We start from the raw sequence: 14625 nt of genomic DNA on the forward strand, positions 1-14625 counted from the left end.
CCGGCCCAAGGAAAGTCTCCCATAGGGCTCAATGGCACTCTGCAGCTCCAACCCGGCCCAGGGAAAGTCTCCCATAGGGCTCAATGGCACTCTGCAGCTCCAAACCCGGCCCAAGGAAAGTCTCCCATAGGGCTCAATGGCACTCTGCAGCTCCAACCCGGCCCAGGGAAAGTCTCCCATAGGGCTCAATGGCACTCTGCAGCTCCAACCTGGCCCAAGGAAAGTCTCCCATACGGCTCAATGGCACTCTGCAGCTCCAACCCGGCCCAGGGAAAGTCTCCCATAGGGCTCAATGGCACTCTGCAGCTCCAACCCGGCCCAAGGAAAGTCTCCCATAGGGCTCAATGGCACTCTGCAGCTCCAACCCGGCCCAGGGAAAGTCTCCCATAGGGCTCAATGGCACTCTGCAGCTCCAACCTGGCCCAAGGAAAGTCTCCCATAGGGCTCAATGGCACTCTGCAGCTCCAACCCGGCCCAAGGAAAGTCTCCCATAGGGCTCAATGGCACTCTGCAGCTCCAACCCGGCCCAAGGAAAGCCTCCCATAGGGCTCAATGGCACTCTGCAGCTCCAACCCGGCCCAAGGAAAGCCTCCCATAGGGCTCAATGGCACTCTCCAGCTCCAACCTGGCCCAAGGAAAGTCTCCCATAGGGCTCAATGGCACTCTGCAGCTCCAACCCGGCCCAAGGAAAGTCTCCCATAGGGCTCACTGGCACTCTGCAGCTCCAACCCGGCCCAAGGAAAGCCTCCCATAGGGCTCAATGGCACTCTGCAGCTCCAACCTGGCCCAAGGAAAGCCTCCCATAGGGCTCAATGGCACTCTGCAGCTCCAACCTGGCCCAAGGAAAGCCTCCCATAGGGCTCAATGGCACTCTGCAGCTCCAACCTGGCCCAAGGAAAGCCTCCCATAGGGCTCAATGGCACTCTGCAGCTCCAACCCGGCCCAAGGAAAGTCTCCCATAGGGCTCAATGGCACTCTGCAGCTCCAACCCGGCCCAAGGAAAGTCTCCCATAGGGCTCAATGGCACTCTGCAGCTCCAACCCGGCCCAAGGAAAGTCTCCCGTAGGGCTCAATGGCACTCTGCAGCTCCAACCCGGACCAAGGAAAGTCTCCCGTAGGGCTCAATGGCACTCTGCAGCTCCAACCCGGCCCAAGGAAAGCCTCCCGTAGGGCTCAATGGCACTCTGCAGCTCCAACCCGGCCCAAGGAAAGTCTCCCGTAGGGCTCAATGGCACTCTGCAGCTCCAACCCGGCCCAAGGAAAGCCTCCCGTAGGGCTCAATGGCACTCTGCAGCTCCAACCCGGCCCAAGGAAAGTCTCCCGTAGGGCTCAATGGCACTCTGCAGCTCCAACCCGGCCCAAGGAAAGTCTCCCATAGGGCTCAATGGCACTCTGCAGCTCCAACCCGGCCCAAGGAAAGTCTCCCATAGGGCTCAATGGCACTCTGCAGCTCCAACCCGGCCCAAGGGAAGTCTCCCATAGGGCTCAATGGCACTCTGCAGCTCCAACCCGGCCCAAGGAAAGTCTCCCATAGGGCTCAATGGCACTCTGCAGCTCCAACCCGGCCCAAGGAAAGTCTCCCATAGGGCTCAATGGCACTCTGAAGCTCCAACCCGGCCCAAGGAAAGTCTCCATAGGGCTCAATGGCACTCTGCAGCTCCAACCCGGCCCAAGGAAAGTCTCCCATAGGGCTCAATGGCACTCTGCAGCTCCAACCCGGCCCAAGGAAAGTCTCCCGTAGGGCTCAATGGCACTCTGCAGCTCCAACCCGGCCCAAGGAAAGTCTCCCATAGGGCTCAATGGCACTCTGCAGCTCCAGCCCGACCCAAGGAAAGTCTCCCATAGGGCTCAATGGCACTCTGCAGCTCCAACCCGGCCCAAGGAAAGTCTCCCATAGGGCTCAATGGCACTCTGCAGCTCCAACCCGGCCCAAGGAAAGTCTCCCATAGGGCTCAATGGCACTCTGCAGCTCCAACCCGCCCCAAGGAAAGTCTCCCATAGGGCTCAATGGCACTCTGCAGCTCCAACCCGGCCCAAGGAAAGTCTCCCATAGGGCTCAATGGCACTCTGCAGCTCCAAACCGGCCCAAGGAAAGTCTCCCGTAGGGCTCAATGGCGCTCTGCAGCTCCAACCCGGCCCAAGGAAAGTCTCCCGTAGGGTTCAATGGCACTCTGCAGCTCCAACCTGGCCCAAGGAAAGTCTCCCATAGGGCTCAATGGCGCTCTGCAGCTCCAACCCGGCCCAAGGAAAGTCTCCCATAGGGCTCAATGGCACTCTGTAAGCTCCAACCCGGCCCAAGGAAAGTCTCCCATAGGGCTCAATGGCACTCTGCAGCTCCAACCCGGCCCAAGGAAAGTCTCCCATAGGGCTCAATGGCACTCTGCAGCTCCAACCCGGCCCAAGGAAAGTCTCCCATAGGGCTCAATGGCACTCTGCAGCTCCAACCTGGCCCAAGGAAAGTCTCCCATAGGGCTCAATGGCACTCTGCAGCTCCAACCTGGCCCAAGGAAAGTCTCCCATAGGGCTCAATGGCACTCTGCAGCTCCAAACCGGCCCAAGGAAAGTCTCCCGTAGGGCTCAATGGCACTCTGCAGCTCCAACCCGGCCCAAGAAAGTCTCCCATAGGGTTCAATGGCACTCTGCAGCTCCAACCTGGCCCAAGGAAAGTCTCCCATAGGGCTCAATGGCGCTCTGCAGCTCCAACCCGGCCCAAGGAAAGTCTCCCATAGGGCTCAATGGCACTCTGCAGCTCCAACCCGGCCCAAGGAAAGTCTCCCATAGGGCTCAATGGCACTCTGCAGCTCCAACCCGGCCCAAGGAAAGTCTCCCATAGGGCTCAATGGCACTCTGCAGCTCCAACCCGGCCCAAGGAAAGTCTCCCATAGGGCTCAATGGCACTCTGCAGCTCCAACCCGGCCCAAGGAAAGTCTCCCATAGTCACTATACCGAAGCTTGAATGAATCTGAAATGGCTGTAGTCTTTGTGAAATGTACGATGTTAACGAAAACATAGTGGAATTTTAACAAAATTATTGTGGACATTATGAAATGTTCCATCAGTTAGAAAAAATATGAATTTATCTGAAAAATACTTAATCAGGGTTTAGTAAATGGGCCCCAAAGTGTTCTTTATCACCTCTAAGCCCTGTGATGTGCGGATCTCCATTACATTCTGTAGGTAGATATAGACGATAGATATTAGACAGATAGATAGATAATAGATAGACAGACAGATATATTGATACATAGATAGATATAGATAAATAAATAGACAGACAGAGGATAGGTAATAGATAGATAGATGATAGATAATAGACAGATGGATAGATACATAAATGATAGATAGATAGATAATAGACAGATAAATGATAGATAAATAGATAGACAGACAGACAGATAGATGATAGATACATAAATTATAGATAGATAATAGACAGATAGATAGATGATAGATAACAGACAGATAGATGATAATAGACAGATAGATAGATTATAGATAATAGGCAGATAGATAGATGATAGATAATAGACAGATAGATACATAGATGATAGATAATAGATAGATAGATGATAAACAGATAATAGACAGATAGATATAGATAGATGATAGGTAGATAGATAACAGATAGATACATACAGATAGGTAGATAATAGATAGATTATAGTTAGTTAGATAGATGGATAGATACAGATAGATAGAGTTAGTTAGATAGAGACAGATAGATAATAGATAGATACAGATAGATAATAGATAGATAGATAGAAAGATAGATAGATGATAAGTAAATAGATATAGATAGATGATAGGTAAATAGATAGATAGATGGATACATAGATGATAGATAGATAGATGCACAGATACATGATAGAAAATACAGTACACAGAAAGCTGGAATCTCATTACACTGTATATAAATGTAGAAAGTTCCCCAATGACAAGAAGCCATCCGTGCCCTAGAGCCCGGCCGTGCCTCACCCACAGCCCTGTGAGCCCCCCCATCATGTGGGGAACTAACACGGGCACTATCCCCCCGCCTGGAGCCAACACACAACATCACTTTCAATCTTGGCGCCAAACTTGCACCCTGAAGTGGTTTTGGCGCGAACATCTTACTCCCGCTCAGCGGGGACTGAAAGCCTGTCCGTAACTGGCCGGATAGAAGCTCTGCCGGATACCGGCGCCTGTCAATCATGCGGTAATGGGTCCGTCCTACCGGGAATCTGAGTAACTCCCGTAACTCCCGTAACTCACCCCCCCGCAGTACTTGTACGATCAGGACGTTTAACACAAGCCGAAGGTGCCCCATCACTCATAGCGCAGCCTCCGCCCTCCGCCCATACGTATCAACGAGGCAGCAACCCGGCAAGGGTTATAAGCGCGGTCTTCGTCACTTTGGCGCGAAAAATCTGACCCCGCCCCCTTACTTTCGCGGGGAAAAAAAGCTGAATGGGGAAGGATGAAGGTTCGGAGTAATGTGTGTAGGGACTGTACTGTGAGGTGAGTGCCTGCCCGGCGGGAAAGGGAACTACTTCTTGGCCGTGTTACAGAGTCAGTCAGTCAGTCAGTCAGTCAGTCTGTGTCTGTCAGTCTGTGTCTGTCAGTCTGTAGGATGCTGGCGGCGGGGGGAGAGGACTGGAGGATTCTTGGGGGGGCCCTGGGGGAAGGTAGAGGATTCTTGGGGGGCCCTGGGGGAAGGTAGAGGATTCTTGGGGGGGCCCTGAGGGAAGGTAGAGGATTCTTGGGGGGCCCTGGGGGAAGGTAGAGGATTCTTGGGGGGGCCCTGAGGGAAGGTAGAGGATTCTTGGGGGCCCTGGGGGAAGGTAGAGGATTCTTGGGGGCCCTGGGGGAAGTAGAGGATTCTTGGGGGGCCCTGGGGGAAGGTAGAGGATTCTTGGGGGGCCCTGGGGGAAGGTAGAGGATTCTTGGGGGGCCCCTGGGGGAAGGTAGAGGATTCTTGGGGGGGCCCTGGGGGAAGGTAGAGGATTCTTGGGGGGCCCTGGGGGAAGGGTAGAGGATTCTTGGGGGGGCCTGGGGGAAGGTAGAGGATTCTTGGGGGGGCCCTGGGGGAAGGTAGAGGATCTGGGGGGCCCTGGGGGGAAGGAGGAGGATACTTGGGGGGGGCCCTGGGGGAAGGTGGAGGATTCTTGGGGGGCCCTGGGGGAAGGAGGAGGATACTTGGGGGGGGCCCTGGGGGAAGGTGGAGGATACTTGGGGGGGGCCCTGGGGGAAGGTGGAGGATACTTGGGGGGGGCCCTGGGGGAAGGTGGAGGATACTTGGGGGGGGCCCTGGGGGAAGGTGGAGGATACTTGGGGGGGCCCTGGGGGAAGGTGGAGGATTCTTGGGGGGGGCCCTGAGGGAAGGTAGAGGATTCTTGGGGGGCCCTGGGGGAAGGAGGAGGATTCTTGGGGGGCCCTGGGGGAAGGAGGAGGATACTTGGGGGGCCCTGGGGGAAGGTGGAGGATACTTGGGGGGGGCCCTGGGGGAAGGTGGAGGATACTTGGGGGGGGGCCCTGGGGGAAGGTGGAGGATACTTGGGGGGGGCCCTGGGGGAAGGTGGAGGATACTTGGGGGGGGCCCTGGGGGAAGGTGGAGGATACTTGGGGGAAAGGCTCTGTGGGAGGGGGAAGGTGAAGGATGCTTGGGGGGGCCCTGGGGGAAGGAGGAGGGTGCTTGGGGGGGGAGCTGGAGGATGCTTGGGGGGGCCCTGGGGGAAGGAGGAGGGTGCTTGGGGGGGGGGAGCTGGAGGATGCTTGGGGGGGCCCTGGGGGAAGGAGGAGGGTGCTTGGGGGGGGGGGAGCTGGAGGATGCTTGGGGGGCCCTGGGGGAAGGAGGAGGGTGCTTGGGGGGGGGAGCTGGAGGATGCTTGGGGGGGCCCTGGGGGAAGGAGGAGGGTGCTTGGGGGGGGGGAGCTGGAGGATGCTTGGGGGGGGCCCTGGGGGAAGGAGGAGGGTGCTTGGGGGGGGAGCTGCAGGATGCTTGGGGGGGCCCTGGGGGAAGGAGGAGGGTGCTTGGGGGGGGGAGCTGGAGGATGCTTGGGGGGGCCCTGGGGAAGGAGGAGGGTGCTTGGGGGGGGGGGAGCTGGAGGATGCTTGGGGGGGCCCTGGGGAAGGAGGAGGGTGCTTGGGGGGGGGAAGCTGCAGGATGCTTGGGGGGCCCTGGAAGAAGCAGGAGGATGCTGGGTGGGGGGAATGGGAAGAAGCGGTAAGGAAGCAGCAGAGAGCGGGCCATTGTATGGGGACACTGGGGGAGGGCCACCAATGTTTTAGTGCATACATGTCAAACACAAGGCCTGCAGGCCAAATCCGGCCCGCCAGGCCTTGCAATGTGGCCCGCACCACGCTGTCATCACTGCAGGCACGCGCAAAAACATACCATCTTCGTCAGCGCCAGCGGCTCCTTCTCTCTTATGCCGCGGCAACAGGCCCTTTTTATAAGGTTGCGCCCGTGCGTATGACGTCACACGTCAGCGACGAGGCGCAACCTAATAGTAGTGCCTGTTGCCGCGGCATAAGAGAGAAGGAGCCGCCGACATCACTGGTCTGTTGGGGGTACTTTCTGTGGGGGCTCTGTGTGTGCGGGCTGGCTACTGTCTATGGGGGGTACTGTGTATGATGAGGCAATTGGGGGTACTTATTTTTGGGGGCACTGTTTATGGGGGCAATTGGGGGTACTTTGTATGGGGGTTCAGTAAACCATTCGGCCCGCGATTTAGGCTGGATTTTAGATTTTGGCCCCTTCTCTGATTGAGTTCGACACCCCTGTTTTAGTGGGTTCCTGCCCTGGCACCAATGCAAAACGTAAACCTTGGCCACAAATGTTTTAGGGGGGCCCTGGCTACCAATGTTTTAGGGGGCCCTCGCTACCAAAGCCTGTGTGTCCCTTGTATTGATGGGAGGGGCCATTGGGGGCGTGGGAGGGTGGGGCCCAGAACATTTTGTTGTGAGGGGCCCCATGATTTCTGATGGCGGCCCTGCCCATAGCTTTACACCTTGCATTTAAATACACCCCCCCCCCCAGCCCAAACCCTCTATGTAAGTTAACCCTATATAAACCCCAACCGATCCCTTTAAGAAAAGAAGTTAGAAAACATAAAAAAAATACATATTATTCAATGTACATCCATTACCTCAAGAAGCCCAAACTCAGTGTTAGTCCCCATATAATATGATTTATACATTGCGCATATGTCCATGTATTACACCATCTAAACAATTGCAAAACAATCTCAAACATGAAGCTAAACCGGTGGTATTCGGACAATATCTGTTTGGTCAGAAATACCTTGTTGAGGTACACTATTAGTTTGTATTTATCACCGTCCCTCTGCCAGCATGCTTTTCAACGACATGTTTGGCAACAGCACATTTCAATGCAGGGGGCGAATGCAGTTTTGAATTAAAGGGAAAGTTAAACCTCGTACATGAGGGCTCCTTCCTTTTTTGATAAGTTACTCTGATAAAGACTGAACAGAGCTCCCACTTATCCTCATTTGCAGCTCAGCATCACAGTCTGTAGGCTCATTGGCTGTGTGTGTGGTCACTAATAGGGGCGTGGTTTTGTCAAACTTTTCATTATTATTATTAACATTTATTTATAAAGCGCCAACATATCCCGCAGCGCTGTACAATAAGTGGGTTTCATACATTGGACATACAGAGTAACATATAAAGCAATCAGTAACCGATACAGGAGGGGAAGGGAGCCCTGCCCAAAAGAGCTTACACTCTACAAGGAGTAACATATAAAGCAATCAGTAACCGATACAGGAGGGGAAGGGAGCCCTGCCCAAAAGAGCTTACACTCTACAAGGAGTAACATATAAAGCAATCAGTAACCGATACAGGAGGGGAAGGGAGCCCTGCCCAAAAGAGCTTACACTCTACAAGGAGTAACATATAAAGCAATCAATAACCGATACAGGAGGGGAAGGGAGCCCTGCCCAAAAGAGCTTACACTCTACAAGGAGTAACATATAAAGCAATCAATAACCGATACAAGAGGGGAAGGGAGCCCTGCCCAAAAGAGCTTACACTCTACAAGGAGTAACATATAAAGCAATCAGTAACCGATACAGGAGGGGAAGGGAGCCCTGCCCAAAAGAGCTTACACTCTACAAGGAGTAACATATAAAGCAATCAATAACCGATACAAGAGGGGAAGGGAGCCCTGCCCAAAAGAGCTTACACTCTACAAGGAGTAACATATAAAGCAATCAATAACCGATACAAGAGGGGAAGGGAGCCCTGCCCAAAAGAGCTTACACTCTACAAGGAGTAACATATAAAGCAATCAGTAACCGATACAGGAGGGGAAGGGAGCCCTGCCCAAAAGAGCTTACACTCTACAAGGAGTAACATATAAAGCAATCAGTAACCGATACAGGAGGGGAAGGGAGCCCTGCCCAAAAGAGCTTACACTCTACAAGGAGTAACATATAAAGCAATCAGTAACCGATACAGGAGGGGAAGGGAGCCCTGCCCAAAAGAGCTTACAATCTACAAGGAGTAACATATAAAGCAATCAGTAACCGATACAGGAGGGGAAGGGAGCCCTGCCCAAAAGAGCTTACAATCTACAAGGAGTAACATATAAAGCAATCAGTAACCGATACAGGAGGGGAAGGGAGCCCTGCCCAAAAGAGCTTACAATCTACAAGGAGTAACATATAAAGCAATCAGTAACCGATACAGGAGGGGAAGGGAGCCCTGCCCAAAAGAGCTTACACTCTACAAGGAGTAACATATAAAGCAATCAGTAACCGATACAGGAGGGGAAGGAAGCCCTGCCCAAAAGAGCTTACACTCTACAAGGAGTAACATATAAAGCAATCAGTAACCGATACAGGAGGGGAAGAGAGCCCTGCCCAAAAGAGCTTACACTCTACAAGGAGAAAGGATTGAGACACAAGGTGTGGGAATGGGATCATATATTTCCCTCCTCTTTGTATCTGTCTTCTTAAGGGCGAAGACAAACGGGGCGATTAGTCAGCGCGACTTTTAATTAACTCAGTCGCAGCAACTTTCCGCCCATAGCGTACAATTCTGTCACGCAGCTTAGTTGCTGTGACTTTTCGAAAAAGTCGTGGTAACTTATCGCCCTGTGGGCCTGATTCACTAAAGTGCGATAAATTTTATCGCACGCTTTTTTGCGTTAAATTAGATGCAATAATTAGCACGCGATTCACTATAGTATTATCGCATGTGATAAGTCGCCATATCGCATGCGTTATTTTTCGCACGACCACGTGCGGTAGTTTTAAGGCATGCTTTAAATAGCGCACAGAAAAGAATATGATCGCATGATTCACAAACAGTAAGGCGCGCTAAATATGGCATTCGGCTGTGCGAAAATTAACACTTCAGGCAGGCGGTAATTACAGAAAAGTACAGTAAATGAGCTTTTGCCAATAAAATAAGGACTTTGCAGTGTTATTTATTCAGTCTGTGTTTCCCCTAGAGTGACGCAGCCGCCAGTTTGCAGGGAAATGGGCATTTTTAATACAGTAATTTTCCGCAAGTATCGGCATGTATGGCTAACATGGCGTGCGTTCATTAGCGCGACTATTTATATGCGGCTACAAGTGATGAAATGTTTCGCCAGGCATGGATTCGCAGCAAATTTTTGGACGTGCGGCGAATTTTTCAGCTGCAAATTTTTTCATGCGTTTCGCAAAACAATCTGCCAATGGCAAAACGCATGGAAAAATTCGCCACACAAAAATTCACCGCACGTCCAAAAATTGACACAGGCGGGCAACAATTTTTTTGCCCGCACAACATTTTTGCCATTTCGGGGATCTTTTGAAAGATTTGCTAATTTTTCACTAAAGATAACAAGAACACATTTGCTCATCACTAGGGGCTACCATTTATATGCTACCACTTATATGTGGCTACTATTTATATACACTATTTATATGCTACTATTCATATCTACCAGTGCAGGAACGGCTGCCCCCGGGGCTACACAGCGGGGTATTTATATAAACTATAGTAGGGTTTCTGTAGCAAACACCCCAGCTGTACCGGTGCAGGAATGGCTGCCCCCGGGGCTACACAGCGGGGTATTTATATAAACTATAGTAGGGTTTCTGTAGCAAACACCCCAGCTGTACCAGTGCAGGAATGGCTGCCCCCGGGGCTACACAGCGGGGTATTTATATAAACTATAGTAGGGTTCCTGTAGCAAACACCCCAGCTGTACCAGTGCAGGAACGGCTGCCCCCGGGGCTACACAGCGGGGTATTTATATAAACTATAGTAGGGTTTCTGTAGCAAACACCCCAGCTGTACCAGTGCAGGAACGGCTGCCCCCGGGGCTACACAGCGGGGTATTTATATAAACTATAGTAGGGTTTCTGTAGCAAACACCCCAGCTGTACCAGTGCAGGAACGGCTGCCCCCGGGGCTACACAGCGGGGTATTTATATAAACTATAGTAGGGTTTCTGTAGCAAACACCCCAGCTGTACCAGTGCAGGAATGGCTGCCCCCGGGGCTACACAGCGGGGTATTTATATAAACTATAGTAGGGTTTCTGTAGCAAACACCCCAGCTGTACCAGTGCAGGAATGGCTGCCCCCGGGGCTACACAGCGGGGTATTTATATAAACTATAGTAGGGTTTCTGTAGTAAACACCCCAGCTGTACCAGTGCAGGAATGGCTGCCCCCGGGGCTACACAGCGGGGTATTTATATAAACTATAGTAGGGTTTCTGTAGCAAACACCCCAGCTGTACCAGTGCAGGAATGGCTGCCCCCGGGGCTACACAGCGGGGTATTTATATAAACTATAGTAGGGTTTCTGTAGCAAACACCCCAGTTGTACCAGTGCAGGAATGGCTGCCCCCGGGGCTACACAGCGGGGTATTTATATAAACTATAGTAGGGTTTCTGTAGCAAACACCCCAGCTGTACCAGTGCAGGAATGGCTGCCCCCGGGGCTACACAGCGGGGTATTTATATAAACTATAGTAGGGTTTCTGTAGCAAACACCCCAGCTGTACCAGTGCAGGAATGGCTGCCCCCGGGGCTACACAGCGGGGTATTTATATAAACTATAGTAGGGTTTCTGTAGCAAACACCCCAGTTGTACCAGTGCAGGAATGGCTGCCCCCGGGGCTACACAGCGGGGTATTTATATAAACTATAGTAGGGTTTCTGTAGCAAACACCCCAGCTGTACCAGTGCAGGAATGGCTGCCCCCGGGGCTACACAGCGGGGTATTTATATAAACTATAGTAGGGTTTCTGTAGCAAACACCCCAGCTGTACCGGTGCAGGAATGGCTGCCCCCGGGGCTACACAGCGGGGTAAGTTACCAGTGGCAGCAAAAAGCCGCTCCTGGTAACTTAGAGCCGAAAATCCAAATTTTGAATCGAATATTCAACTTCTTGTTTCAACAGAACAATTTGGAATCCAAGGTGGCGTTTTTCTGATGTCCTGATACTCTATTCTGTTGCTGCGATGATGGCAGTAGGTAGGTACCTTGGCTGAATTTCAAAAGGGCACCTATAGAAAAGCTTCAGCTAATAAAACATAGGAAAGAACCTTTGCAATATCATAGTATTGTCTGATAAGTGCATAATAAATGAAAGTAGGCGGAGTCATGTCATTGGCTTTACGGTAATAGGTTTATATTATATTTTGCTTCAAAGAGCAGTTCATAATTCTTTTCCAGTTTCGTACGGTAAGATCTTAGATCTAGAGGATCATTTTACATAGTTTGCATCTGTGTTTATAAACAATGTAATATAAGAACATTTAAGATTAAACTGATTTTAAATCAGGCAAAGGTACTGTATAATGTCCATTGTAAGCAGCAGTCCTGCCCTGCTTTATGGCTGAGATTCTAGCTATCTGTATAACAGAGCATTCTGTCACAGTGGCACAGATCCTATCTGATCCCCCCCCATTGTAAGCAGCAGTCCTGCCCTGCTTTATGGCTGAGATTCTAGCTATCTGTATAACAGAGCATTCTGTCACAGTGGCACAGATCCTATCTGATCCCCCCCCATTGTAAGCAGCAGTCCTGCCCTGCTTTATGGCTGAGATTCTAGCTATCTGTATAACAGAGCATTCTGTCACAGTGGCACAGATCCTATCTGATCCCCCATTGTAAGCAGCAGTCCTGCCCTGCTTTATGGCTGAGATTCTAGCTATCTGTATAACAGAGCATTCTGTCACAGTGGCACAGATCCTATCTGATCCCCCCATTGTAAGCAGCAGTCCTGCCCTGCTTTATGGCTGAGATTCTAGCTATCTGTATAACAGAGCATTCTGTCACAGTGGCACAGATCCTATCTGATCCCCCCCCATTGTAAGCAGCAGTCCTGCCCTGCTTTATGGCTGAGATTCTAGCTATCTGTATAACAGAGCATTCTGTCACAGTGGCACAGATCCTATCTGATCCCCCATTGTAAGCAGCAGTCCTGCCCTGCTTTATGGCTGAGATTCTAGCTACCTGTATAACAGAGCATTCTGTCACAGTGGCACAGATTCTATCTGATCCCCCCCCCCATTGTAAGCAGCAGTCCTGCCCTGCTTTATGGCTGAGATTCTAGCTATCTGTATAACAGAGCATTCTGTCACAGTGGCACAGATCCTATCTGATCCCCCCCATTGTAAGCAGCAGTCCTGCCCTGCTTTATGGCTGAGATTCTAGCTATCTGTATAACAGAGCATTCTGTCACAGTGGCACAGATCCTATCCCCCCCCCCATTGTAAGCAGCAGTCCTGCCCTGCTTTATGGCTGAGATTCTAGCTATCTGTATAACAGAGCATTCTGTCACAGTGGCACAGATCCTATCTGATCCCCCCATTGTAAGCAGCAGTCCTGCCCTGCTTTATGGCTGAGATTCTAGCTATCTGTATAACAGAGCATTCTGTCACAGTGGCACAGATCCTATCTGATCCCCCCATTGTAAGCAGCAGTCCTGCCCTGCTTTATGGCTGAGATTCTAGCTATCTGTATAACAGAGCATTCTGTCACAGTGGCACAGATCCTATCTGATCCCCCATTGTAAGCAGCAGTCCTGCCCTGCTTTATGGCTGAGATTCTAGCTATCTGTATAATAGAGCTCTCTCTGAATTACACCAAGCAAATAATTAACGTTTATTTTTGTTTAATGAGTGTTTTTATCTTTCTTCCTTTTTCAGATTGCCACAAACTTGATGTCTATAACCCTACTTTACACGCATCTATAGGGGATTCAGTAACATTCCGTTCCTCCTACTCAATCTCCAGTTCTCTCCACAACTGGCCTTCTATAGAGTGGTCATTTGGTAACCAGACGATTCTCTATTACTCTATGTATAATGGCTCCCTAAATTCTAAAGGAGGTATTAAATGGTGCACAGGAAGGATGCTGATCTCCCCTTTATACAAAAGGCGCCTGGAATTTCACCCAACGAATGCCTCCTTGACTGTAAGAGATCTCCAGTATTGTGATGAAGGCACTTACCAAATTACGTTCTTAAGCTTTGAGACTATTATAAGAAAGAAAATCCAACTGAGAGTGCGTTCAGCTCCTGGTACGTATTGTAGTACAGGTAAAACCCCTTACTGGGCCAACCTTATGGTATATTATGCTTACCTCTTTGTTGCACCTTGTTTTTCTAACTTTTTTTTTTCACTTTTGGCTTTGTCTTGGCAGAATCAGAAGCTGGGTTGTTATTGGTATCACTGACTACTGAAGCAGATGGGTTACAGCATCCAGAGGAACAGGCCGGCCAGAGCTCAGCTATAACATATTTGGTCTTGATATGTGTATTTGTTAGTGTATTATTCTCTTGTTTTATCTTATATAAATGCATCCTGCCACTGGACTCTGGCAAAATGGCACCTAAATCCCTTTTAAAACAAGGCTTGTGGCACTTACAGAGAAGCAATAGGTAACATATAACATAGTGTTGCACCCTTAACATGTCACAAGGTGAAATGTTAGACCCTTGAAAGCACCAACACTGCCATTTTTGTAGCCTAGAACAGCGCAGGCTCAGAGGCTACTCTAAGGCTCTACTCTAACACAGTAGAGTTAACCTGCCTGTGTGGGACGAACCACTGTACCTGAAGGAAACCCACTATGACAAGGGGAACCTACAAACCCCTTGCAGACAGTCTGGGGCCGTCTTTAGCTCCTAAATCTGTATTTGTATATTGGTATAACAGGTGATCATAGGCCTTTACTGTGGGGGTATTTTATAATTAATAACAACCAACTTAGTTTTGTAACGGGAAGAGGAATAAGATATACAGCTCCGGCCATTCATTAAAGAATGGATTGTATTAGCTAAAGAATTTGGCCCGCGTCTTACCCTGCATTTTAGATTAAGACCCCTGTATGTGATTGAGTTTTACACCCCTGTTCTAAAGTGTCGGTGTTTCTTTTTGGGATTATTAAAAAAAAAAAATGTATTTTTTACAAAAAGGATGTATATGCAATGTTTTTTTAATGTTTATTCAATTTTTTTTTAATTTAACTTTTGGTATGATGTAGAGAGTGCTATTCTGAGACAATTTGCAATTGGTCTTCATTTTTTGCTATTTGCAGGTTTTGCGTTATTTTGCTTTTTGTTCAGCAGCTCCTCCCGTTTGGAATTTCAGCAGCAAGCTGGTTGCTAGGGTC

At 50.2% G+C, this 14625-nt stretch overlaps 2 protein-coding genes across 7 annotated transcripts in view; one reads left to right on the forward strand and one right to left on the reverse strand.

Annotated features, from left to right (window-relative positions):
* The window catches only part of LOC101734284, a 22640-nt gene extending 18248 nt beyond the window's left edge, over positions 1-4392 (reverse strand). For 5 of the 6 annotated variants that reach the window (XR_004219796.1, XR_004219795.1, XM_012969484.3 and 2 more), the window contains exon 1: positions 4252-4392. Coding sequence is in view for 4 of the 6 variants with exons in the window: in XM_012969484.3 (XP_012824938.1) it covers positions 4252-4306 (55 nt within the window). In the remaining 2 variants the exon portion in view is untranslated. The remainder of the gene's footprint in view (positions 1-4251) is intronic. The other variant, XM_004916654.4, reaches the window with a different exon arrangement.
* On the forward strand, positions 4392-14516 carry LOC100491408. The gene is made up of 4 exons (XM_002941092.5): positions 4392-4497; positions 11404-11477; positions 13157-13531; positions 13654-14516. Exons 1-4 carry the CDS (start codon positions 4457-4459, stop codon positions 13893-13895), a joined length of 732 nt encoding a protein of 243 aa, XP_002941138.2. The 5' UTR covers positions 4392-4456; the 3' UTR covers positions 13896-14516.
* The last annotated feature ends 109 nt before the right edge of the window (positions 14517-14625 follow it).

The sequence above is a fragment of the Xenopus tropicalis genome, chromosome 8 (assembly GCF_000004195.4).
Source record: "Xenopus tropicalis strain Nigerian chromosome 8, UCB_Xtro_10.0, whole genome shotgun sequence".
Lineage (NCBI taxonomy): Eukaryota > Metazoa > Chordata > Amphibia > Anura > Pipidae > Xenopus > Xenopus tropicalis.